Source organism: Manis javanica, chromosome 5, assembly GCF_040802235.1.
Source record: "Manis javanica isolate MJ-LG chromosome 5, MJ_LKY, whole genome shotgun sequence".
Classification (NCBI taxonomy): Eukaryota; Metazoa; Chordata; class Mammalia; order Pholidota; family Manidae; genus Manis; species Manis javanica.
Window position 1 is genome coordinate 46314549 of NC_133160.1, and position 23990 is coordinate 46338538.

Sequence of the window (23990 nt, forward strand, 5' to 3'; positions counted from 1 at the left end):
GGAATTCTGGGGCTCTTTTCTCAAAATAAGGAGCCACCTATGCTTCCCACTCCTCCATGCTATACTTTCTAGGTAGTGGAAGTAGAAATTCTGCAGCTACATTCAACATTCATTTTACAGCTGCCTAGGGCTATGCTAGGCACTAGGGCAGAGGTTTGCAAGCCAGTGACTAATTGTTTTTTTTTTTTAATAAAGTTTTATTGGAACACAGCCATACCCATTAATGTATGACTGCTTTCACTCCACAAAGGCAGGTGAGTTGTTGTAAGTGAGATCATATGGCCGACAAGTCTAAAATACAATCTGGCTTCCTGGGGAGCATAAAGAAAGTAGGTCTCAATTCTTTTGAGTGGCATGTCTGCTTGGTGCAGAAGAAAGGAAAGTGTGGCCTTTGAAGTGTAGAGCTTTAGCTGGAGAGGTAGTCAGCCTCCTGCTTTCTTAGAGGCAGACTCTTCATAGAGTTTGTTTTCTTTTTGTTTGGGGGTCATCAGGTTATCTTCAAAAGACCCTTGAAAATTGACCTCCAGCTTTCCATATCACTTATTCACTGCTTCTGATCAAGCCCCTTTTTCATGATTCACAGCATGTATGTACAGAACATGGTCTGATAGGTTCTTCCCTGTTCTGCCTGTAATTCACTCTTGGTATTCTTTTCTCCCAGTTGTAACTACAAATTGAAACAAGTCTCATTCCTTTATCTCTGTCTCAAAGATAATCATTGTCCAGAAATTGGTATCATTTCCTTGCTTTTCTCTATGCTTTCACTGCATATGTATTCATCCCTGAATAGTTCCTAATATTGTCTATTCTATAACTTTTTGTAACTGGTATATTGTATGTATCCTTCTGCTTGTTTTTTTGGCTCAGTGGTATGTTTGTGACAATCCTACTCTTATTTGTTTTAATCTCACTTGTGTCTTGCATTCCAGTATTTGGGCATACACAGTGTATTAATCCATTCTGTGGGCTCTTTTTTTTCCTAATTAAGTTGGCTTTTTATTTATCTATTTTCTAGCTGCATTCAGATGTAAGATACAATTTATATACCATAAAGCTCACCTGTTTAAGGAGTACAATTCAATGGTTTTTAGCTTATATACAGAGTGGTATAACAATTGTCATGATCTCATTTTAGAACATTTCCATTATTTCCTAAAGAAATCTACCCATTTGCAGTAACTTCCAGTATCCCTCCTCAACCCTCACATTGAAGCTAGTCTCTGTCTGTCTCTATAGATGTCTGTTTGGACTTTTCATATACGTGGGATATTTATGGTCTTTAGTGACTGGCTTTCACTTAGAATGTTTTTGAAGTTCATCTGTGATGCAGCATATACATGATGGGCTTTTAAGTTCACAGTACTTTGTCCTTATGTGTGTGGGGAAATTTTTTTTTTATAAAGGTATCATTGATATACACTCTGATGAAGGTTTCACAAGAAAAACAATGTGGTTACTATATTCACCCATATTATCAAGTCCCTCTCCATACCCCATTGCAGTCACAGTCCGTCAGTGTAGTAAGATGCCACAGAGTCACTACTTGTCTTCTCTGTGCTACACTGTCTTCCCCGTGACCTCCCCAATGCCATGTGAACTAATCATAATACCCCTCAATCCCCTTCTTCCTCCCTCCCTCCCCATCCTCCCTCGCCCACCCCTCCCCTTTGGTAACTGCCAGTCCCTTCTTGGAGTCTGCGAGCCTGCTGCTATTGGGATCTGTTATTTTATTCTTTTCTTTTTTTTTTTGAGAGGGCATCTCTCATATTTATTGATCAAATGGTTGTTAACAACAATAAAGTTCTGTATAGGGGAGTCAATGCACAATTATTAATCCACCCCAAGCCTAATTCTTATCAGTCTCCAATCTTCTGAAGCATAACAAACAAGTTCTTACATGGTGAACAGTACAAGGGCAGTCATCACATAAACTTTCGGTTTTGATCATGCATTATGAACTATAAACAATCAGGTCAAATATGAATATTCATTTGATTTTTATACTTGATTTATATGTGAATCCCACATTTCTCCATTATTACTATTATTATTATTATTATTTTTAATAAAATGCTGAAGTGGTAGGTAGATGCAAGATAAAGGTAGAAAACATAGTTTAGTGCTGTAAGAAAGCAAATATAGATGATCAGGTGTGTGCCTATAGACTAAGTATTAATCCAAGCTAGACAAGGGCAACAAAACATGGGATTTAAAAAAATCTTTATTTATTTTTTATTTTTATTTATTTTTTTTTTGAGAGGGCATCTCTCATATTTATTGATCAAATGGTTGTTAACAACAATAAAATTCAGTATAGGGGGGTCAACGCTCAATGTACAATCATTAATCCATCTCAAGCCTAATTCTCGTCAGTCTCCAATCTTCTGCATAACGAACAAGTTCTTACATGGTGAATGAATTCTTACATAGTGAATAAATTCTTACATGGTGAACAGTACAAGGGCATTCATCACAGAAACTTTCGGTTTTGATCATGCAATATGACCTATAAAAAATCAGGTCAAATATGAATATTCGTTTGATTTTTGTACTTGATTTATATGTTGATCCCACATTTCTCCTATTATTATTATTATTATTTTTAATAAAATGCTGAAGTGGTAGGTAGATGCAAGATAAAGGTAGAAAACATAGTTTAGTGCTGTAAGAAGGCAAATGTAGATGATCAGGTGTGTGCCTATGGACTAAGTATTAATCCAGGCTAGACAAGGGCAGCAAGACATCCACGGATGCAGAAGATTTCTCTCAAAGCAGGGGGGGTGAGGTTCTGAGCCTCACCTCTGTGATCCCCAAATTCTCACCTGATGGCCCCCCTGCGACTGTGCCTGTCTTAGGTTGTTCCTCCCTTGAGGAATCTTACCCGTCTCTGGCTAACCAGTCATCTTCCGGGGCCATACAGGGAAATGTAAAGTTGGTAAGTGATAGAGAAGCCATATTGTTTGCAAAGGTTAGCTTTTTACTTCTTTGCAGATTTATGCCTTGTGGCTTCTATGCCCAGCACTTGTCTCGAGGTATCCTTACCACCTGGAGGAATTATGATACTCGGTAAATTCGATATGAGGCACGAATTCTATTTAACGGTGGCAAATCTATAATTACCATCCATTGTAATTAGGGAAGGAAGAAGAAAAGCTATAGATGTAGCATATGAAGGAAACTCGTGGGAGGATTGATTATTTCTTTGACATATCTTCTTGTATAGTACCTTAAGTATGTATAGGTTTTAAACGTAGAAAACTAGTTTACTAATTTGCACACACATATTAACATAATAGGAATACTGAGCCTCACCTCTGTGACATAAACAAAGCAAATCTATAATTACCATACCAGCCATCTCCAGTGAAGCCAAGAAAACCATTTAGGCACCCTAGGCATTTGTGAAAATTTATCTATGATATGATGGATATTGTCCAACTGTACTTGAACCATCAGACAAATTAAAGCAGCCCATTTCTGGGATCTGTTCACATCCCATATGTTCTTTTAACCATAGATAGTCTATAGTCATGAGATTTTGGGGTGCTACAACTTGCACCCCTCCCAACTCCTGGTTGAGTTCCAACAGTACAGATCCAGTCAAATTCGTTGTCTCACTGTATGCACATGCCAGCCTAGACATCTCCCTCCTCCTTCTTATGGCAAGTCCAGGAGACGGTGGGCTGGATGCAGCCACAACCGCAGCATCGTCCGGATCCCTGTGGAGGCTTTTTGATGATCATCCCCCGGCACGAGTCCTCCAGAGAGTGCTGATGCCGGAAGCTCCTCCTCATATCGTATCTTAGTTCATTTTCTGGGTATCCAAGCTAGGCCTTGATCTTCTGCGTAGAAACAAACAGACCCTTTGCCCACACTTTGACATGCCCTCTATACCACTGTGCAGAACTCATTGGAGGTCAGCACACAGTAACTGCTTTTTTTTTTTTTTTTTTAATTAAGAGAAAGGAATATTATCAGAAAAGAGTACCTCCATAGCTGATCATCTGACACCCTTTAAGTGATCAACATTAAGGATATTTAAAGCATGCGTTGATCTTTGATTTACCAATAGTTTTATCCTTTTAAGGAGTAATCCCCCTTTTCTTTCTTTCTTTCTTTCTTTTTTTTTTTTAAATTTTTAATCTACACTTACCTGAAGAATACTATGTTTACTATGCTCTCCCCTATATCAGGTCCCCCCTAACAACCACATTACGGTTACTGTCCCTCAGCTTAGCAAAATGTTGTAGAGTCACTACTTGTCCTCTCTGTGTTGTGCAGCCCTCCCTCCCCTTTCTCCCTCCCCCCATGCATGCTAATCTTAATACCCCCCTTCTTCTTCCCCCCCCTTATCCCTCCCTGCCCACCCATCCTCCCAAGTTCCTTTCCCTTTGGTACCTGTTAGTCCATTTTTGGGTTCTGTAATTCTGCTGCTGTTTTGTTCCTTCAGTTTTTCCTTTGTTCCTATACTCCTCAGATGAGTGAAATCATTTGGTATTTCTCTTTCTCCGCTTGGCTTATTTCACTGAGCGTAATACTCTCCAGCTCCATCCATGTTGCTGCAAATGGTTGGATTTTTCCACTTCTTATGGCTGAGTAGTATTCCATTGTGTATATGTACCACATCTTCTTTATCCATTCATCTACCGATGGACATTTAGGTTGCTTCCAATTCTTGGCTATTGTAAATAGTGCTGCGATAAACATAGGAGTGCATCTGTCTTTCTCAAACTTGATTGCTGTGTTCTTAGGGTAAATTCCTAGGAGTGGAATTCCTGGGTCAAATGGTAGGTCTGTTTTGAGCATTTTGATGCACCTCCATACTGCTTTCCACAATGGTTGAACTAATTTACATTCCCACCAGCAGTGTAGGAGGGTTCCCCTTTCTCCACAGCCTCGCCAACATTTGTTGTTGTTTGTCTTTTGGATGGCAGCTATCCTTACTGGTGTGAGGTGATACCTCATTGTAGTTTTAATTTGCATTTCTCTGATAATTAGCGATGTGGAGCATCTTTTCATGTGTCTGTTGGCCATCTGTATTTCTTTTTTAGAGAACTGTCTGTTCAGTTCCTCTGTCCATTTTTTAGTTGGGTTATTTGGTTTTTGTTTGTTGAGGCGTGTGAGCTCTTTATATATTCTGGACGTCAAGCCTTTATCGGATCTGTCATTTTCAAATATATTCTCCCATACTGTAGGGTTCCTTTTTGTTCTATTGATGGTGTCTTTTGCTGTACAGAAGCTTTTCAGCTTAATATAGTCCCACTTGTTCATTTTTGCTGTTGTTTTCCTTGCCCGGGGAGATATGTTCAAGAAGAGGTCACTCATGTTTATGTCTAAGAGGTTTTTGCCTATGTTTTTTTCCAAGAGTTTAATGGTTTCATGACTTACATTCAGGTCTTTGATCCATTTTGAGTTTACCTTTGTATATGGGGTTAGACAATGGTCCAGTTTCATTCTCCTACATGTAACTGTCCAATTATGCCAGCACCATCTGTTGAAGAGACTGTCATTTTGCCATTGTATGTCCATGGCTCCTTTATCAAATATTAATTGACCATATATGTTTGGGTTAATTTCTGGGGTCTCTAATCTGTTCCACTGGTCTGTGGCTCTGTTCTTGTGCCAGTACCAAATTGTCTTGATTACTATGGCTTTGTAGTAGAGCTTGAAGTTGGGGAGTGAGATCCCCCCTACTTTATTCTTCTTTTTCAGGATTGCTTTGGCTATTCAGGGTCTTTGGTGTTTCCATATGAATTTTTGAATTATTTGTTCCAATTCATTGAAGAATGTTGCTGGTAATTTGAGAGGGATTGCATCAAATCTGTGTATTGCTTTGGGCAGGATGGCCATTTTGACGATATTAATTCTTCCTAGCCATGAGCATGGGATGAGTTTCCATTTATTAGTGTCCCCTTTAATTTCTCTTAAGAGTGACTTGTAGTTTTCAGAGTATAAGTCTTTCACTTCTTTGGTTAGGTTTATTCCTAGGTATTTTATTCTTTTTGATGCAATGGTGAATGGAATTGTTTTCCTGATTTCTCTTTCTATTGATTCGTTGTTAGTGTATAGGAAAGCTACAGATTTCTGTGTGTTAATTTTGTATCCTGCAACTTTGCTGTATTCCGATATCAGTTCTAGTAGTTTTGGAGTGGAGTCTTTAGGGTTTTTTATGTACAGTATCATATCATCTGCAAATAGTGACAGTTTAACTTCTTCTTTACCAATCTGGATTCCTTGTATTTCTTTGTTTTGTCTGATTGCCGTGGCTAGGACCTCCAGTACTATGTTAAATAACAGTGGGGAGAGTGGGCATCCCTGTCTGGTTCCCGATCTCAGTGGAAATGCTTTCAGCTTCTCGCTGTTCAGTATAATGCTGGCTGTGGGTTTATCATATATGGCCTTTATTATGTTGAGGTACTTGCCCTCTATTCCCATTTTGCTGAGAGTTTTTATCATGAATGGATGTTTAATTTTGTCAAATGCTTTTTCAGCATCTATGGAGATGATCATGTGGTTTTTGTCTTTCTTTTTGTTGATGTGGTGGATGATGTTGATGGATTTTCGAATGTTGTACCATCCTTGCATCCCTGGGATGAACCCCGCTTGGTCATGGTGTATGATCCTTTTGATATACTGTTGAATTCTGTTTGCTAATATTTTATTGAGTATTTTTGCATCTACATTCATCAGGGATATTGGTCTGTAATTTTCTTTTTTGGTGGGGTCTTTGCCTGGTTTTGGTATTAGGGTGATGTTGGCCTCATAGAATGAGTTTGGGAGTATTCCCTCTTCTTCTATTTTGTGGAACACTTTAAGGAGAATGGGTATTATGTATTCTCTGTGTGTCTGATAAAATTCCGAGGTAAATCCGTCCGGCCCCGGGGTTTTGTTCTTGGGTAGTTTTTTGATTACTGTTTCAATTTCTTTGCTTGTAATTGGTTTGTTTAACTTTTGTGTTTCTTCCTTGGTCAGTCTTGGGAGGTTGTATTTTTCTAGGAAGTTGTCCATTTCTTCTAGGTTTTCCAGCTTGTTGGCATATAGGTTTTCATAGTAGTCTTTAATAATTCTTTGTATTTCTGTGGAGTCTGTCGTGATTTTTCCATTCTCATTTCTGATTATGTTGATTTGTGTTGACTCTCCTTTTCTCTTATTAAGTTGGGCTAGTGGCTTATCTATTTTGTTTATTTTCTCAAAGAACCAGCTCTTGGTTTCGTTGATTTTTGCTATTGTTTTATTCTTCTCAATTTTGTTTATTTCTTCTCTGATCTTTATTATGTCCCTCCTTCTGCTGACTTTAGGCCTCCTTTGTTCTTCTTTTTCCAGTTTTAATAATTGTGATGTTTGACTATTCATTTGGGATTGTTCTTCCTTCTTCAAGTGTGCCTGGATTGCTATATACTTTCCTCTTAAGACTGCTTTCGCTGCATCCCACAGAAGTTGGGGCTTAGTGTTGTTGTTGTCATTTGTTTCTGTATATTCCTTGATCTCTATTTTGATTTGTTCATTGATCCATTGATTATTTAGTAGCATGTTGTTAAGCCTCCATGTGTTTGTGAGCCTTTTTGTTTTCTTTGTAGAATTTATTTCTACTTTCATACCTTTGTGGTCTGAAAAATTGGTTGGTAGAATTTCAATATTTTGGAATTTACTGAGGCTCTTTTTGTGAGCTAGTATGTGGTCTATTCTGTAGAATGTTCCATGTGCACTTGAGAAGAATGTATATCCTGTTGCTTTTGGATGTAGAGTTCTATAGATGTCTATTAGGTCCATCTGTTCTAGTGTGTTGTTCAGTGCCTGTGTGTCTTTACTTATTTTCTGCCCGGTGGATCTATCCTTTGAGGTGAGTGGTGTGTTGAAGTCTCCTACAATGAATGCATTGCAGTCTATTTCCCTCTTTAGTTCTGTTAGTATTTGCTTCACATATGCTGGTGCTCCTGTATTGGGGGCATATATATTTAGAATGGTTATATCCTCTTGTTGGACTGAGCCCTTTATCATTATGTAGTATCCTTCTTTATCTCTTGTTACTTTCTTTGTTTTGAAGTCTATTTTGTCTGATATTAGTACTGCAACCCCTGCTTTCTTCTCACTGTTGTTTGCCTGAAATATGTTTTTCCATCCCTTGACTTTTAGTCTATGCTTATCTTTGGGTTTAAGGTGAGTTTCTTGTAAGCAGCATATAGATGGGTCTTGCTTTTTTATCCATTCTATTACTCTATGTCTTTTAATTGGTGCATTAAGTCCATTTACATTTAGGGTGACTATTGAGAGATATGTACTTATTGCCACTTCAGGCTTTAGATTCGTGGTTACCAAAGGTTCAAGGTTAGCTTCTTTAGTATCTTACTGCCTAACTTAGCTCGCTTATTGAGCTGTTATATACACTGTCTGGAGATTCTTTTCTTTTCTCCCTTTTTATTCCTCCTCCTCCATTCTTCATATGTTGTGTGTTTTGTTTTGTGCTCTTTTTAGGGGTGCTCCCATCTAGGCAGTCCCTGTAGGATGCCCTGTAGAGGTGGTTTGTGGGAAGCAAATTCCCTCAGCTTTTGCTTGTCTGGGAATTGTTTAATCCCACCATCATATTTAAATGATAGTCGTGCTGGATACTGTATCCTTGGTTCAAGGCCCTTCTGTTTCATTGCATTAAGTATATCATGCCATTCTCTTCTGGCCTGGAGGGTTTCTGTTGAGAAGTCTGATGTTAGCCTGATTGGTTTTCCTTTATAGGTGACCTTTTTCTCTCTAGCTGCCTTTAAAACTCTTTCCTTGTCCTTGATCCTTGCCATTTTAATTACTATGTGTCTTGGTGTTGTCCTCCTTGGATCTTTTCTGTTGGGGGTTCTGTGTACTTCCCTGGTCTGTTCAATTATTTCCTCCCCCAGTTTGGGGAAGTTTTCAGCAATTATTTCTTCAAAGACACTTTCTATCCCTTTTCCTCTTTCTTCCTCTTCTGGTATCCCTATAATACGAATGTTATTCCTTTTGTATTGGTCACATATTTGTCTTAGTGTTGTTTCATTCCTGGAGATCCTTTTATCTCTCTCTATGTTAGCTTCTATACGTTCCTGTTCTCTGGCTTCTATTCCTTCAATGGCCTCTTGCATCTTATCCATTCTGCTTATAAATCCTTCCAGGGATTGTTTCACTTCTGTGATCTCTTTCCTGACATCTGTGATCTCCTTCCGGACTTCATCCCACTGCTCTTGCATTTTTCTCTGCATCTCATCCCATTGCTCTTGCATTTTTTTCTGCATCTCTGTCAGCATGTTAATGATTTTTATTTTGAATTCTTTTTCAGGAGGACTAGTTAGGTCTGTCTCCTTCTCAGGTGTTGTCTCTGTGATCTTTGTCTGCCTGTAGTTTTGCCTTTTCATGGTGATAGAGATAGTTTGCAGAGCTGGTACAAGTGACCGCTGAAAGAGCTTCCCTTCCTGTTGGTTTGTAGCCTTTTCCTGGGAGAATAGCGACCTCTAGTTGCTTGTGCTGGGCAGCTGTGCGCAGACAGGGCTTCTGCTTCCTGCCCAGTTGCTCTGGGGTTTATCTCCGCTGTTGCTGTGGGCTTGGTCTGGCTGGGGCTGTTCCTCCAAAATGGTGGAGCCCCGTTTGGAGGGGTAGCGGCCAGGAGGCTATTTATCTCCGTAAGGGGTCTCTGTGCTCCCTGCTGCCCAGGGGGTTAGGGTGCCCGGAGATCCCCAGATTCCCTGCCTCTGGTCTAAGTGACCTGTCCTGCCCCTTTAAGACTTCCAAAAAGCACTCTCCAAACCAAAACAACAACAGCAACAATGAGAGAGGGAACAGAAAGAAAGAAAAAAAAAAAAGGAAAAAACAAGCGATTTTTTTTTTTCTTTTTTTCTGTCCTCAGGTGCCGGTCTCAGGCACCCGCTCACTGGTCCTGCTGCCCTGTCTCCCTAGCACCAGGGTCCCTGTCCTTTCAAGGCTTCCAAAAAGCACCCACCCACCGGTCCCGCAGGGAAGGAACGCTCGATATTCTTTGTCCTCATGCACTGGTCCCAGGCACCCGCAGAAAAGAGAAAAAAAAAAGAGAGGAAAATCGCGCGATTTCCTCTGTCCTCAAGTGCCAGTCTCAGGCACCCGCCCACCGGTCCCACAGGGAAAAACGTGGGATATTCTTTGTCCTCAGGCGCCGGTCCCAGGCATCCGCTCACCAGTCCCGCCACCCTGCCTCCCTAGCGCTGGGGTCCCTGTCCCTTTAAGGCTTCCAAAAAGCGCTCGCCAAAAAGAGAAAAAGAAAAGGGGAAAAATGCGTGATTTCCTCCGTCCTCAGGCACCGGTCTCAGGCACCCGCCCGCCGGTCCCGCAGGGAGAAACGCGGGATATTCTTTGTCCTCAGCCGCCGGTCCCAGGCACCTGCTCACCGGTCCCGCCACCCTGCCTCCCTAGCAACGGGGGCCCGTCCCTTTAAGGCTTCCAAAAAGCGCTGGCCAAAAAAAAAAACCGCTCCGGTTTCTTTCCACCCGCCGGGAGCCGGGGGGAGGGGCGCTCGGGTCCTGCCGGGCCGGGGCTTGTATCTTACCCCCTTGGCAAGGCGCTGGGTTCTTGCAGGTGTGGATGTGGTCTGGATGTTGTCCTGTGTCCTGTGGTCTCTATTTTAGGAAGATTTTTCTTTGTTATATTTTCATAGCTCTATGTGTTTTTGGGAGGAGATTTCCACTGCTCTACTCACGCCGCCATCCTGGCTCCGCCCCCCTTTATTTTTTAAATGACTTATTATTACAGTAAAAATCCGATCTCATTCTTATCATTGGCTGAAGATCTGAGGAAAGAGACAAAGGTAATGTTCATTACAAAATAGAATTGAGTGCTTCCAGGAGTAAGGCACAGACTTTACCTTCTGAAGAACTTACAGCAGTGGAGAATGACAAATAAGTAGAACCAGGGAAGATGCTGCAAGTGAATAAACAAAGTTTGGAGGAAATGCAGAAGGAAGAGCAGCTAGGTTTTTGGGAGATGTGTACAAATTGTTGAAAAGCAGAAGACATTTGACCTGGTCTAGACCCTGGCAGATTAAGGTTTCACAAAGCGAGTGTTGACAGGGAGGAGGAAGGAGAAGCAGTGTGCCAAAGGCACTTAGAGATGAAAATATTTTCCAGAAACTCAGAAGCAATAGGGTGTGCCCACATGGTATTGTGGCAGAACAGGAGGTTAGAAAGTGTCCAGGCTTATTGGTCTGTACTTGCTGTGGGAATCATTAGAAAAACTAGGCAAGATAAAGATGCAGCCATATTTGAATTTTAGGAAGAAAACTGATGGCATAGAGGGTGGGCTCAAGGTAGGAGAGTCTAGAGATGGCATAGTGAATATGAAGGCTGTTCTGATGTTTTAGGTGAGAGATGATGTGGTGATGTTAGTCATGGTAGTGGGAGTGAGAGGAGATGAAGTGGAGGAGTATTTTTCAGGTTAAATTGACAGGACTTAATTGATAGTCGGTGATGAGGGAAAAGAAAATTTTAAGATGACTCCCATACTTTCTCACTCGGACAACTGAATGGTTTGAGAATTTGTTAAATAGCCCCCACATAGTCAAGATTAACTGGTTGTATTGGAAGCCATCCACTTTGTACAGATAAAATATCCAGGTCAGATTGCTTTAAGGAGTAAAATAACTGCTTATCTTAGAATTTAAAGATGACTTGATGTGTTTTATTTCCAATTCCAAAATGAAACACAGGTTTATACTAAGCCTAGGTTGTGTCAATTTTAGACTTTAGCAATCATACTATCATTAATTATTCACTTCCCCATAGCCAAAAGAATGCAATGGTGTAAAGATTCCTGTTGATGTCAGTAAACCGAATCCAAATGATGTGGAGTTTGATAATCTGTATTTGGATATGAACGGAATCATCCATCCCTGTACTCATCCTGAAGACAAGTATGTAACTCATTGTTGTCACTGATGTCACAGGGTACAGAGGAGTACTACATTATATTACACTGTTTGCTTATTATTATAGACCAGCACCAAAAAATGAGGATGAAATGATGGTTGCAATTTTTGAGTACATTGACAGACTTCTTAATATTGTAAGACCAAGACGACTTCTCTACATGGCAATAGATGGAGTGGTAAGTGCTAGAATAACTAAGAATCCTCCATTTTTGTTTTTGCTGTGTTTCCAGTGTCTAGAATGAAAAGTCAGTTAAATAATGAAAAATGTTGACTGTGGTGAATTTGAGGGAAAAAAGCCTCATCCTTCAGTGATTAATTCAAACTTTTTTTGTGCCAAGTACTGTGAGGTGCTGGGCACATTGGCAACTGCATTTCTTTTGAAGGGCTTACCACTAATGGGACAGACATCTAGGTAAATGAGTGAAGTTAGTCACTTAGGGGCTTTATAAGCAGTAGATACACATGCAGGGTGTTAAGGAAAGAGGGGGTCAGTGCACTAACGGAGTTAGGAGACAGAAAGAAGGTGACTTTTGTTACATTTTCTGAAAGGTAAAGAGCAAGTGGAAATTGATGGGCAGTGGAGGGGGATGGATGGAATAGATAGGGGGAAAGAGGACCTTCAGTGTTCAGGTAGCCACACTTTGCATGCCTTTGACCATACCAACATGTTTGGGTGATTGCAGGTGTTCTAGACTGGAAAGGGGAAGTAGAACGGTGGCTTGAGAGGGCCTTAACCTGCCACACTCAGGTTGTTGGGATTTTACCTTTTAGGCAGTAAGTGGTCATCAAAATGCTTTCAGAGGGGAATAATTTACTGACTTATGATATCACGTAACTTAGGTTATAAATGACCAGTAAACTGTGTATCAGGGTTCAAGAAAAATTAAGGTAAATCATAATCCTAAATTTGTTTAGCTATATGTAAATAGATTCTCTTTCTTTTAGATTTAGTAATCCTAGTGTTTAATGAAATGACTTTGAGAATCCAGAAAACTTTGGGTCCAAGGTAACTTTCTGTGAAGTTCTGTTTACTCAGTGAAAAATCTTAGCTACCACGTAACTTGTTAAGTTGCTATTAAAGTAGAGTAAAGAATTAAGGGAATAGAATATGTCTTATATGGAGCATATTCCAATTCACATTCACTGAAGTTTCTAAAGAAATCATTTAACTTTACTCCAGTTTGCCCTTACTTTATATCAAGTATAAACTGTGATATATGTGTGAATTATGTACATAATCATGTCTATAACACGTTTTTTGTTACAATGTAAATGTAGATTAAAGAACTTGGTACTTGAAAGAAAGGGAACTAACTGCTTAAAGAAAATATAAAATAGCTTATTTTGTATAAATGGCATACTTCAGAGCCCCTCCCCACCCTAAAACTCAGGTTATTAATTTTCAAAACTTAGAGTCCAGTTCACTTCATTCAGGCTCATCCAGTGACTTAAATTACATTTGGTTAGAGTGATTTAAAAGTACCTTTGGTTAAAACTTTCCTTTCTACCTACTGTGCCTTACTGTAGAGACAAAGTGGTAATTGTGAACATTATTGTGAAAGATACAAAACTGGAGCACCTTGAGGTTCTATAGATCAAATAGTTTTCTATTGCTTTTATGGGGCATTGTGAATCCCATTGGAGACCATCCTTCCTTTCAGGTGTGGACCAAGGGAAGGTCTTTCTGATTCTGATTCTGTAGTAATTCTTGTTACATGTTGACTGGCAGTTTGAGTAAAGTGGGCTTTCCTTCTTGGATGCTTTGAAGCACCATAACCCAGTGGAACTGCCATGGGGTCATAGACCCTGCAGTATTAAGTGCTGTGGCTTCTCAGAATGTTTGTCCCAATTAACATGTCATTCACCTGACTGAGCTTAGCTTTTAGGTTCTTGGTCCAGATTTAAGTTCTGAGGATCTGTTGCTTGTCATGAAAGGATTATTAGACATAATACTTACCTTTCCCTTTTTTAGTATACTATTTTTATAAGAGCAGCTGGTTGAAAATCATGTACAGATGTACTTGCAGATATTTTGGAATAGTATTATGTGCATATGAAATGTATGTTTTCAGGCACCACGTGCTAAAATGAACCAACAGCGTTCAAGAAGGTTCAGAGCTTCCAAAGAAGGAATGGAAGCAGCAGTAGAGAAACAACGAGTCAGGGAAGAAATACTGGCAAAAGGTAAAGAATATGCATCTTGAGGTTGGACTTTTTACAAGTTGTTTGCAGAAGGGGAAGGGGTGGCAACTTTTTCTCACAAATAGGTAAGGCTTTGATTTATTAGGATCCCAGAATATCCAAAGAAATTTTATGTTCACTGTTGAGCAAATAGAATCCTTCATTCCCATTAATAAACTTGTTCATTTCCGAACTCTGTAATAAAAGGGAAACTTGGGAATAAAAGGAGTGAATTCTGGTAGGGAGAGAAGGTTGTCAATCTCTTATAGGGTGAGTGCAGCTCTTGAGCTAACTTTTATATATCTATAAAATAGAAAGACATTAAAAGAGTGCTCCTTTTTTTTACGGGGCTGTTAGAAAGCTGTAGTTCTGTAAATGTTTTCCTCAGTTTAGTCCTGGTAGGTTACTTCTTGCTTCCGTTTAGAACTCAAGAGTTTTATATGAGGGGCTTCGGATGATGTGACCATGTTTACAGGCTTTCACCAAGTCATATGCGCTTTGAGCATAGGTTGACGGCAGCAGGCATTGAGGATGAGGTACCCAGGTTTCCCTCAGTTTGCAGGGGTGGCTAAGTCATCTTTGCAGTTCCCCAAGCCTTGAGATTCCTGATGGATTTATAGGTAGGAGTTGACTTAAGTTTCAGAAAGGAAGAAGGTCAGGAGATCTTGATGCCCATTGAGACTGCTTCTCTTTCAAGACACATGTGTGTGTGAGATGGGTATGGTTGTCGCAGGGTAGTTTGTTTCTGGTTTTTTTTTTATGTAAGGCAATATAATAGATCAGGAAAGCCACCATTTTATTGGCTCGGGATGTTGTACTTAGCACTTGAAAAAAAGATACCTCAGTATAGTCAGCTCAAGTCTGCAATTATACATTTTATGTTATTTTAATTTGCCAGAAGTGTGCAAGTATGTAGTTACTTTAGTAGCAGCCTGTAATTAATACTCTAAAAACTTGCTTGTACTTAGATTGATTTTAAAGATGTCTTCTTTTCTTGAGATTTTGTGAAATATATTTGTGTCTTAAGAGAAAGCTAATCAGTGATATAGAGGAAAAAGGATTTTTATATCCCTCTAGTTAATTTTATTTCTTATCATAAAAAGTATAGTAAACTCAACAATTTAATTTGTTCCTAAGACACCTTTATCGTAAGAACTGTTATCAAATGAGAACTCCTAGCCCATGTGTGCGTATTCTTCAGGGGGCATTAAGAATATTCATGTCATAGTTTTTATATTTTTATGTAACAATATAGTACTTTTTGTGTACCATATATTGACAGTCATGTTAAACATAATGTAAGTATGAGGGAAGGAATCATATTCTTCCCATAAGGGGGGGAACATTGTTCTTCAGGGAACAACACTTTTCTTTCTTTTATTTGAACTTTCTATTTTTGTTACTCTGTCTTAATATTGAGTAATTTACTTCACTTTTTATGGGCTGGAAAAAATATTGCCTCTCTTTCTCTAGGTGGCTTTCTTCCTCCAGAAGAAATAAAAGAAAGATTTGACAGCAACTGTATTACACCAGTAAGTAGTCTCATACTTTGCTAGCTATTGCTAACTCTTAAATGCTAGGTTAATTTATTTCTTTCTGTCACTTTAGGGAACTGAGTTCATGGACAATCTTGCTAAATGCCTTCGCTATTACATAGCTGATCGTTTAAATAATGACCCTGGGTGGAAAAATTTAACAGTAAGTTTCATGTTTTTGTACTTCAAAAAGATTAGGGTGATTATTTGAGACTGTGCTTTGATATGACTGATGCTATTTGTCCTTTTCCCCCCATAAAATGCTAGTTGACTGTCACAGGAAATAGAAGCTTTCAGGACTATTAGAAATGGGGTGCCTCCTCACATGATCTAGTTTTAGATAGCTAAATTTTCTCTCGGTGCCAGTTTTGTCTTACTATCACTATGAGCCATAAAATGGGACACATGATTTAAAATATATATATATATATATATATTTTTTTAAATATATGTGTGTGTGTGTGTATATATATATATATATACACACACACACACATACATACATGTAAATATGAAAGTAATTTTTAAATGAAAATTCCTGTTACTAGGAATCAAAATACGGTGAGATTAAAGTTGTGGGGCTACCTTTAACGAATGGCTGTGTTCTTGTAATTTTTTAAGTAGAATTTAAATAAACTTTTATATAATTTTAGGTTCATAAGCTTGTTTCCCTATTAATTAAATATGGTAAATTGTATTTACTGGGCATCTTTCATCAATTACTCCCAGGGTGTATGTGGTTTAGTGCTGTATCCTTGGGTAGCAGTGAGAATAATAGAAATTTATGAACTGATCAGTTTTCCTAAGGGCTAAGTTTGACCCAAAAATTGCATTTCTTAATTTCATGTAGTAAGTTAACCAATGAAATAGCTTTGGAGTTTAACATACATACTTAATAAGAAAAATTTCCAATTAATAATACTATCTTAATAGAATTATCCTGATTTATTTTAAGACTTTGAATTCTTTTGATTTTTGTGCTAGAAAATTAAGGATGAGCTGAAAGTGTTAACTGTTTTTTGTAGGTTATTTTGTCTGATGCTAGTGCCCCTGGAGAAGGAGAACATAAAATCATGGATTACATTAGAAGACAAAGAGGTAAAATTTATGAATATTCAATTATGTGGTCTATTAAAAAAAAAGATAAGCCATTGTGTAGAAAATATTTGATAAGATATGATATTCCTGTGGTATAAAATATATTTCTTAAGTATAATTTTTTTCCCCCTTTTTTAGCCCAGCCTAATCATGACCCAAACACTCATCATTGCTTATGTGGAGCAGATGGTAAGTTTCTTCTTTGGGATTTGATTCTCTTGGATTAAACCATCTCAAAGTTAATGGGTTGCAGTATAGAAGTGGATTATTCATGGTTGCCTGGAAATTTGAAAATGCCTTGCTTATTTTATGTTTGAGAGGAAACTAGTATTGAGTTGTTTGATCTGAATAATGTGCACTTAACTCTAGAGATAAGTTGAAAATAACTTTCAGCCTTTTAATATCACTGTGCATATGTTTAAAATGAAAAATTTCCCAAGTGTTGACTCCTGAGTGGTAGTCTACACTGTAGGCCCATTCTAGGACATTTGTTGGCTGAGAATTGCTATGAAGTTTTAGCCTTTTTGTCTTGGTTGCCTTGCTAGCATGTTTGGGCTTCTCTTTGTGTTGGTGTGTTGTGTTATAGTGATGTCTTGTCTATGGTTATGGTAAGGATTTTCTTACAGTGCTCACCGGCTAGTGTTCTGTTGTTGTTGATTAATAGCTGATCTCATTATGCTTGGCCTTGCTACACATGAACCCAACTTTACCATTATTAGAGAAGAATTCAAACCAAATAAACCCAAACCATGTGGTCTTTGTAATCAATTTGGACATGAGGTGAAGGACTGTGAAGGTTTGCCAAGAGAAAAGAAGGGAAAGGTAAGAATTTGGAAATGATAGTTGCCTCATTTAAAATTATTTTATTTTTTTATTGTGATAAACATGTAACAACACAAAATACACAATTTAAACCGATTTTAAGTGTATAATGCAATTGCATTAAGTATATTCAAGTTGCCTCATTTTTAAAAGGAATAAAGAAAAGACTGTAATTGATTGGATTTTACCTACTTGCTCTGTTACCCCTCAAAGATATTATCTTTTAAAGCTCTTTAAAGTAAACACACGTTCAGAAGTATGCATGCACTCATTCTTTCTACTCTCTGCTTTTTTCTAACATCACCGGGGGCTTGGGTCTTATACGTTAATAATGTCCATTGCACATGACTTGTTTGTAGAAGTTATTTGTTTCAAATAGTTATTCTTAAAAGAAACTATGAATCAAGTAGATCGTTGGTAAGTACTTTTAAGTTACTCCTAATTTCAGGTTCACTTGATTATATCTAATACCCTTTAAAGGGGTTTCTGTTGTAAGAATATGGTGCCTCTTTAAAAGGCATAACCTGGGTGAAAGAAGCAATTAAGAGATACACTGTATCTTCACATAGAAGGACCTAGAGGCATATACGTCAAAATGTTAATATTGGTTGGATATAGGTCAGGGGTTTGCAAACTGTGGCCCTCTAGATCTGCCCTAAAAGCTAAGAATGGTTTTCCATTTTTAAAGGGTTGTAAAAAGAAAATAAAACATGAAAGAATATGTAACAGAGAACGTATGTGTTCCTCAGAAGCTAAAATATTTACCAGTTAGCCCTTTACAAAAAACATTTGCTGATCCCTGATTGGCATTATAGTAATTTTTATTTTTAAAATGGTTTGGTGAGTTCTTTTTTATTTAGGACTTATAATATTAAAATGGATCTTGCTTTAGAAAAAGCCATTTTATTTATTTGGTTGAAAAAATGACAAGGTTTAGAGTAGATTTCCTGATTCTTTACTCCTTCTCTTGCAGCATGATGAACTTGCAGATGGTCTTCCTTGCTCAGAGGGAGAGTTTATCTTCCTTCGTCTAAATGTTCTTCGTGAGGTGTGTACCAATAATCATTGGAACAGCACTGTAAATCAGGGTGCCATTTGATAGCTTTAATGGCAACATTCCTTTTTGGTTGTAGTATTTGGAAAGAGAGCTCACTGTGGCCAGCCTGCCATTCACATTTGATGTCGAGAGGAGCATTGATGACTGGGTCTTCATGTGCTTCTTTGTGGGAAATGACTTTCTTCCTCACCTGCCATCATTAGAGATAAGGTATGTGTGTTTGTCAGGGTTTTCCAGCTGCCGTTTTAGCCCTGTTGCCTTCACAGCGCACACTGGCCCTAACACATTGTGTTTGCTTCCTGGTGGCAGGGAAGGTGCGATGGACCGTTTGGTTAACATATACAAAAATGTGGTACACAAAACTGGGGTAAGTTCACTCTTGAGTAATTTCAAAAGAGAAGTATTTGCTTTTATAAGAAGGTCATTTTACATGTATTTTATCACTTACAGGGTTACCTTACAGAAAGTGGTTATGTCAATCTGCAAAGAGTACAGATGATCATGTTAGCAGTTGGTGAAGTTGAGGATAGCATTTTTAAAAAGAGAAAGGATGATGAGGTAAAGTGTTTCTATTGCAGTAGCTAAATTGCTCCTGTCTCTAATAGGCTATGATGATCCTGTGATTGTACTTCTAACCTCTTTGAGTGCATTGTTACATCATAATAGTGTACCAAATACCAATGTAATCGTGAGTGGTCAGGGCGTTGATTATTTTATAAAGGTCCTGGTGCTTGCTATGTAGAACTGTATTGCACACTGTGGGAGTTGCACTGATACAGTTTTTTCTCTCTTCATAACCTTAACGAAGGTCTAAATCCAAACACCTGTCTAACCAATAAGCTATGAAATGAGGGTTCCAAGGCTGAAAGAATACTGGGATTGAACTAGTGGCTGCCATGTTTTATAGCAAATATTTATGCCTGGAAGACAGGTTGAGACATAGGAAATCTGTCTGCTGGTAGTAGAATGCAGGGGATCTGGGTTGGATTGCATCAACCCAGGCACAGGGCTGCAGCTCTGAGTAAGACATTTAAACATAAAAGAAAGAAAGAAAATAACAAAGCACTTGAAAATTGATTTCATATGTTAAGGTGAGAAGCCCAGGTTTTTGGCTTGGATAGTTAAGAGTTTGCTGGTGATATTCAGTGAGGGTAGCATATGCTGGGGGTAGAGCAGTTTGGGGTGGGGACAAGGTAGAAATTGAGTTTCATTTTGGCAACATTGAGTTTGGGGGCCTACAGGACACTGAGAGGGAAAAGTCCATGAAGCAGTTAGGTGAATATGTGTAAAACTCAGGGCAGACGTCTTTTGAAAGATTTGAGAACCGTTAGCAGATGGGAGGTACTTCAAGTCATGAGTGTGAACTTGAAATTCCTGGGAGCTTCTGTGGAGTGGGAATACCTCCAGTAGAAACCTCAAAAGGTATGGACGTTTTGAGGACAAAGAGGAGCTGGTTCTAGAGAGATGGAAGGAAATCCCTAAAGAGAAGAGAAGCCATTGGTGCTGCCTGAGGTGTCAGTGCTGGATGGGCAGGGCCTTAGTCCAAGGCCAGGGGTTCAGAGGCTCTGGGGAGTTAAGGAGAGTGCAGGGCATCTCCCTGAAGGCAAAGTAGGTTGGAGGTAGGGTGATTGTGGGGGAGTGGCAAGGGAGGCAAGCAGCAGGTAAAGCACCTTCTTAGAGGGTAAAGGAAATCCTTTCAGACACTAATTTTATGAACAGTCATAGGGCTATTTTGAGCAAGTAGCAACATAATAATATTGCTACATTGCTTCATGATCTTCTAGCAGATTAAATGGTGTCTCTGTATCTGACAAGATTTTATATTTTCTTCAACTTTGTATACTGTAGCTGGTGATCTGGTTTTTAGAACTTTGGGTATTATTTTATGTAACAGAATGAGTGGACTGTAAGCATTCTTTCATAAGCCTTGTACTTAGTAATCCTCTGTGATGGCAAGAATTTTTCACGTGTAAAATTCACATAGCCGAGCTAACTTCCAGTTATCACATGTCTACTACAACCACCATTTTAAACTAAATCTTTCAGTTACATTGGTTCCACTTGACCTACTGCCGTTAGTGCTTAAGGTAAAGCTCTACACAGTGTATACTACTCCATATAAAAACCTTATGTCAGAATGGCCCTTTATGTGGTGTTAGCAGACTGCTAGTAAATGTTGGTGATAATTGGCATTACAGGAGGATGCATGAGTTTTGACAGATACCTTTAAAGTGCATCAGATTTGAGTAATACGGTTTCTAGCTGATAAAGTGTTTTTATTGCAGTAATATGTAATATTCTCTTGCATTTGAAACCTTTGGATCTTTTTTGGTGCCTTTGACATCAGATGATGTCTGTAGACTTGGTCAGGCATCAAGGAAATTTACAGACCCTCAGAAATTCAATATTAAAGTATCTGGGTGCATATATTTTCCTGGGATGTTTGCCTGTGGCTTTTGACAGATTTCCAAAGGAGTTCATAGCATAAAAAAGATGGAAAAATGGCAAGGTCCATCCAGGTGAACATATTGTGCTTATGTGTGACTACCACCCGTAGAAAGATACATTTAACTGACCTGCAGAACAAATAGTAGAAAAGGAATACATCAGTATTTGTTATTAAAACTGAGCAGTTAAGTTAAAAATGTGATGCTTTTATTTTATGAACTTTGATATTTGCCTTTTATCTTGCAAATGTTCATTTATTTAGCAAATACTAAGTGTTTACTGTGTGCAGGTAGTATTCTGAGTGTTACTGATACAATAACAAAAAACAAAAAATCCCTGACCTCACGGAGCTTAACATTCTTCTGGGAGAAATGGACAATAAACACAAAAACTAAACTGTGTAATGTGTTAGTGGTAAATGCCACAAAGAAAGTTAAAGCAGGTGAGGAAATAATCTGGGAAGGTGGAGATGGGAACATTGCAATTCTAGAAAAGGTGACTAGAGAAAACATTGCCAACAGATGACTTTGAATAAAGACCTAAAAAATGTGAAGTGGTAAGCCATGTGGCTCTTTCCACGAGGAGCGTTTCAAGAAGAGGGAATGGCCAGTGCAAAAACAGGAGCATAACCAGGATGGTCACAGAGCAGCAGGGAGCAGCATGGCCAGTGCAGAGGATGCAAAGGAAAGGTAATAGGAGAAGAGATCAGAAAGATGGTGGAGGGCCAGATCTGGTCAGACCCCACAGGTCATTATGGGAACTTCAGTTTTATTCTGTATGAGTGAGGCTTTTGAGTATAAAAGTACAAGATACGACACATTATGAAAGGATCACTCTAGCTGCTGGGTTGAACCTAACTATGGAGGCAAAAATAGAAGCAGTGGGCCTGTTTAGGGGGCCCTCATGCAATTCCAAAGAAGCTAGCATAGCGGCAGTGAAGATGATAATAGGTCTTCGGAGTTTGAAAATATTTTGAAGGTAGAAATGATGGGATTGGCTAATGGATTAAATGCTAGGTTTGGGAGAAGGAAAGATACCAAGAATGACTTCAAGGCATTTTGTCTAAGCAATTGACAAACAGAGCAACTGTGATGAGGAAGACTTGAAGGTGCAAAGCAGGGGGTTGGGGATTCCATTTTGGACATTCTAAGTTTGAGACACCCAAACTGAGTGGGAAGAGGTTCTGGTCAGAGAGTCATCAGCATATCGGTGTTCAAAACCATGAGACTAGGTGATGATTCCCATGAGAATAGAGAAGTGGAAGTTTTGGAGCCAGAGGAGCATCAACATTAAAAGGTTGGGGGGTTGTGGATCAAAGACACGCAGTAAAAGTGAAAGGGGAGAACCAGGTGAGTGTAGTGTCCTGGAAGCCAAGGGAGGAGAGTGATTCAAGAAGGAAAAGAGTCACAGTCAGATAAGGACTGAAAACTGGCTAATGAATTTCATAGTCTGCTGCTCACTGGTGACTTAAAGAAGAAAAGTTTCATTAAAAATAGGGACAAAAGCTTGATTAAAGAAATCAGTGGTTTTCGTATGTTAGGAGGTTTCAAGGTAGTCAGTCACTATGTATCCAGCATTCAGTTCTCCTGGTGGAAGTGTTACTTTGGTATGTAAAGTATTATATTCCAGTTGACAATACTGACTTGAAAGGGATAGAAGTACAGCTAGTCGGATGGCGGTCAGTACAGCCTAAACTGGCCCCTCGTTTTAGGCTACAGCAGGACCTTAGCTGTCAATTCAGTGTATTGATACTTGCAGAAACTTGGGCGCGAAAGAAGTGCTTTGTGGGGCAAGAGAGGCCTTTGAATGGCAGGATCAACCCTAAATCCCCATACAGTTGAAACCATGGCCACATTTTGAAAATGAGGGGAAGAATCAGTGCATCCTGAACCCTTCCCTGTGATTGAATTAGCCCAGAATAAGCAGTGCAGACATCTGAATTTCCTTCCTTTCGTTCAGTTGACTTTTTGGAACCTGGATGGGAGGTAGTGTTTGCATAGAGCTCCACTTATTTATTTACCTACTTGTGCCCTGCATGCTACGAAGTTAGGAACTGTTGGGCCCGTTTTAGGTAACAGAGACTCATTATTAAATTGTGTTGGCTTTTTAAATGGACATCTTGATTATCAACTATATTCAGCTACAAGTTATGAATTGTGTGTTTTCTTATTTGTGTCTTCTCCACATTGACAGCCTATTCACTCTAGAGTAAACTCAAGAGTCTTTATAACGATTCTTGCATGCTGTCTTGAAATGATACTAAAAAACTGAAAAAAAATTTAAAAGAACAACTAAGTTATATCTAAACGCAATATAGAGTGCTCTCTATCCATTTAAAGTTCTAATAAGCCTTACTTTGACTATACAGTCCATTGCTTCTTTTAATTATATACTTAGGTTTCTGGGGTCTTCCTTTAAAACTTAAATTATTTCCCAAATTCATTCCTGGTAATGTTTAACTCTGATATTTTTGTGTAATTATTTGACAGAATGTGTGGATTTTATACTTTTAGGACAGTTTTAGAAGACGACAGAAAGAAAAAAGAAAGAGAATGAAGGTGAGTTTCAATTAATTGAATAAGATTGGCCATAGCATAAATTTGCAATTTGGGGTGATGATGTTCATTACAGTAGCTTTATTCCTTAGCCAGTAGGAGTTGGTTAGGGATATAATGTCTGTCCAGCTGCCATGTTACCTGGAGAGAATGCTAGTGTTGATTTTAAAGAAGTCCTTCCTAAGCTCTGAAGTCTGAAGGGATATTCCTGATGGGCTGCAGGGAGAGGAAGTGGCACTTAGCTGTTGAAATTTTTTACAGTAATCAGGTATTGTTTTTGTAAGAAAAACAGTCAATCCTTTGTATTCTCTTAGGAAGTTCCTGTACTCTGTCTACATCTTTGTCAGATTAATCTTAGAGCACAACATTCAAAACTTTGTTGT

The 23990-nt window shown here is 38.8% G+C and overlaps 1 protein-coding gene across 1 annotated transcript in view; it reads left to right on the forward strand.

Moving 5' to 3' along the window:
- The window catches only part of XRN2 (5'-3' exoribonuclease 2), an 88915-nt gene that overhangs the window by 22324 nt on the left and 42601 nt on the right, over positions 1-23990 (forward strand). The window contains exons 2-14 of the mRNA XM_073238067.1: positions 11766-11893; positions 11976-12087; positions 13984-14095; positions 15566-15624; positions 15701-15790; positions 16653-16725; positions 16864-16914; positions 17390-17547; positions 18521-18595; positions 18681-18814; positions 18914-18971; positions 19055-19162; positions 23566-23610. Of these exons, the coding sequence (XP_073094168.1) occupies positions 11766-11893; positions 11976-12087; positions 13984-14095; positions 15566-15624; positions 15701-15790; positions 16653-16725; positions 16864-16914; positions 17390-17547; positions 18521-18595; positions 18681-18814; positions 18914-18971; positions 19055-19162; positions 23566-23610 (1203 nt within the window). The remainder of the gene's footprint in view (positions 1-11765; positions 11894-11975; positions 12088-13983; positions 14096-15565; positions 15625-15700; positions 15791-16652; positions 16726-16863; positions 16915-17389; positions 17548-18520; positions 18596-18680; positions 18815-18913; positions 18972-19054; positions 19163-23565; positions 23611-23990) is intronic.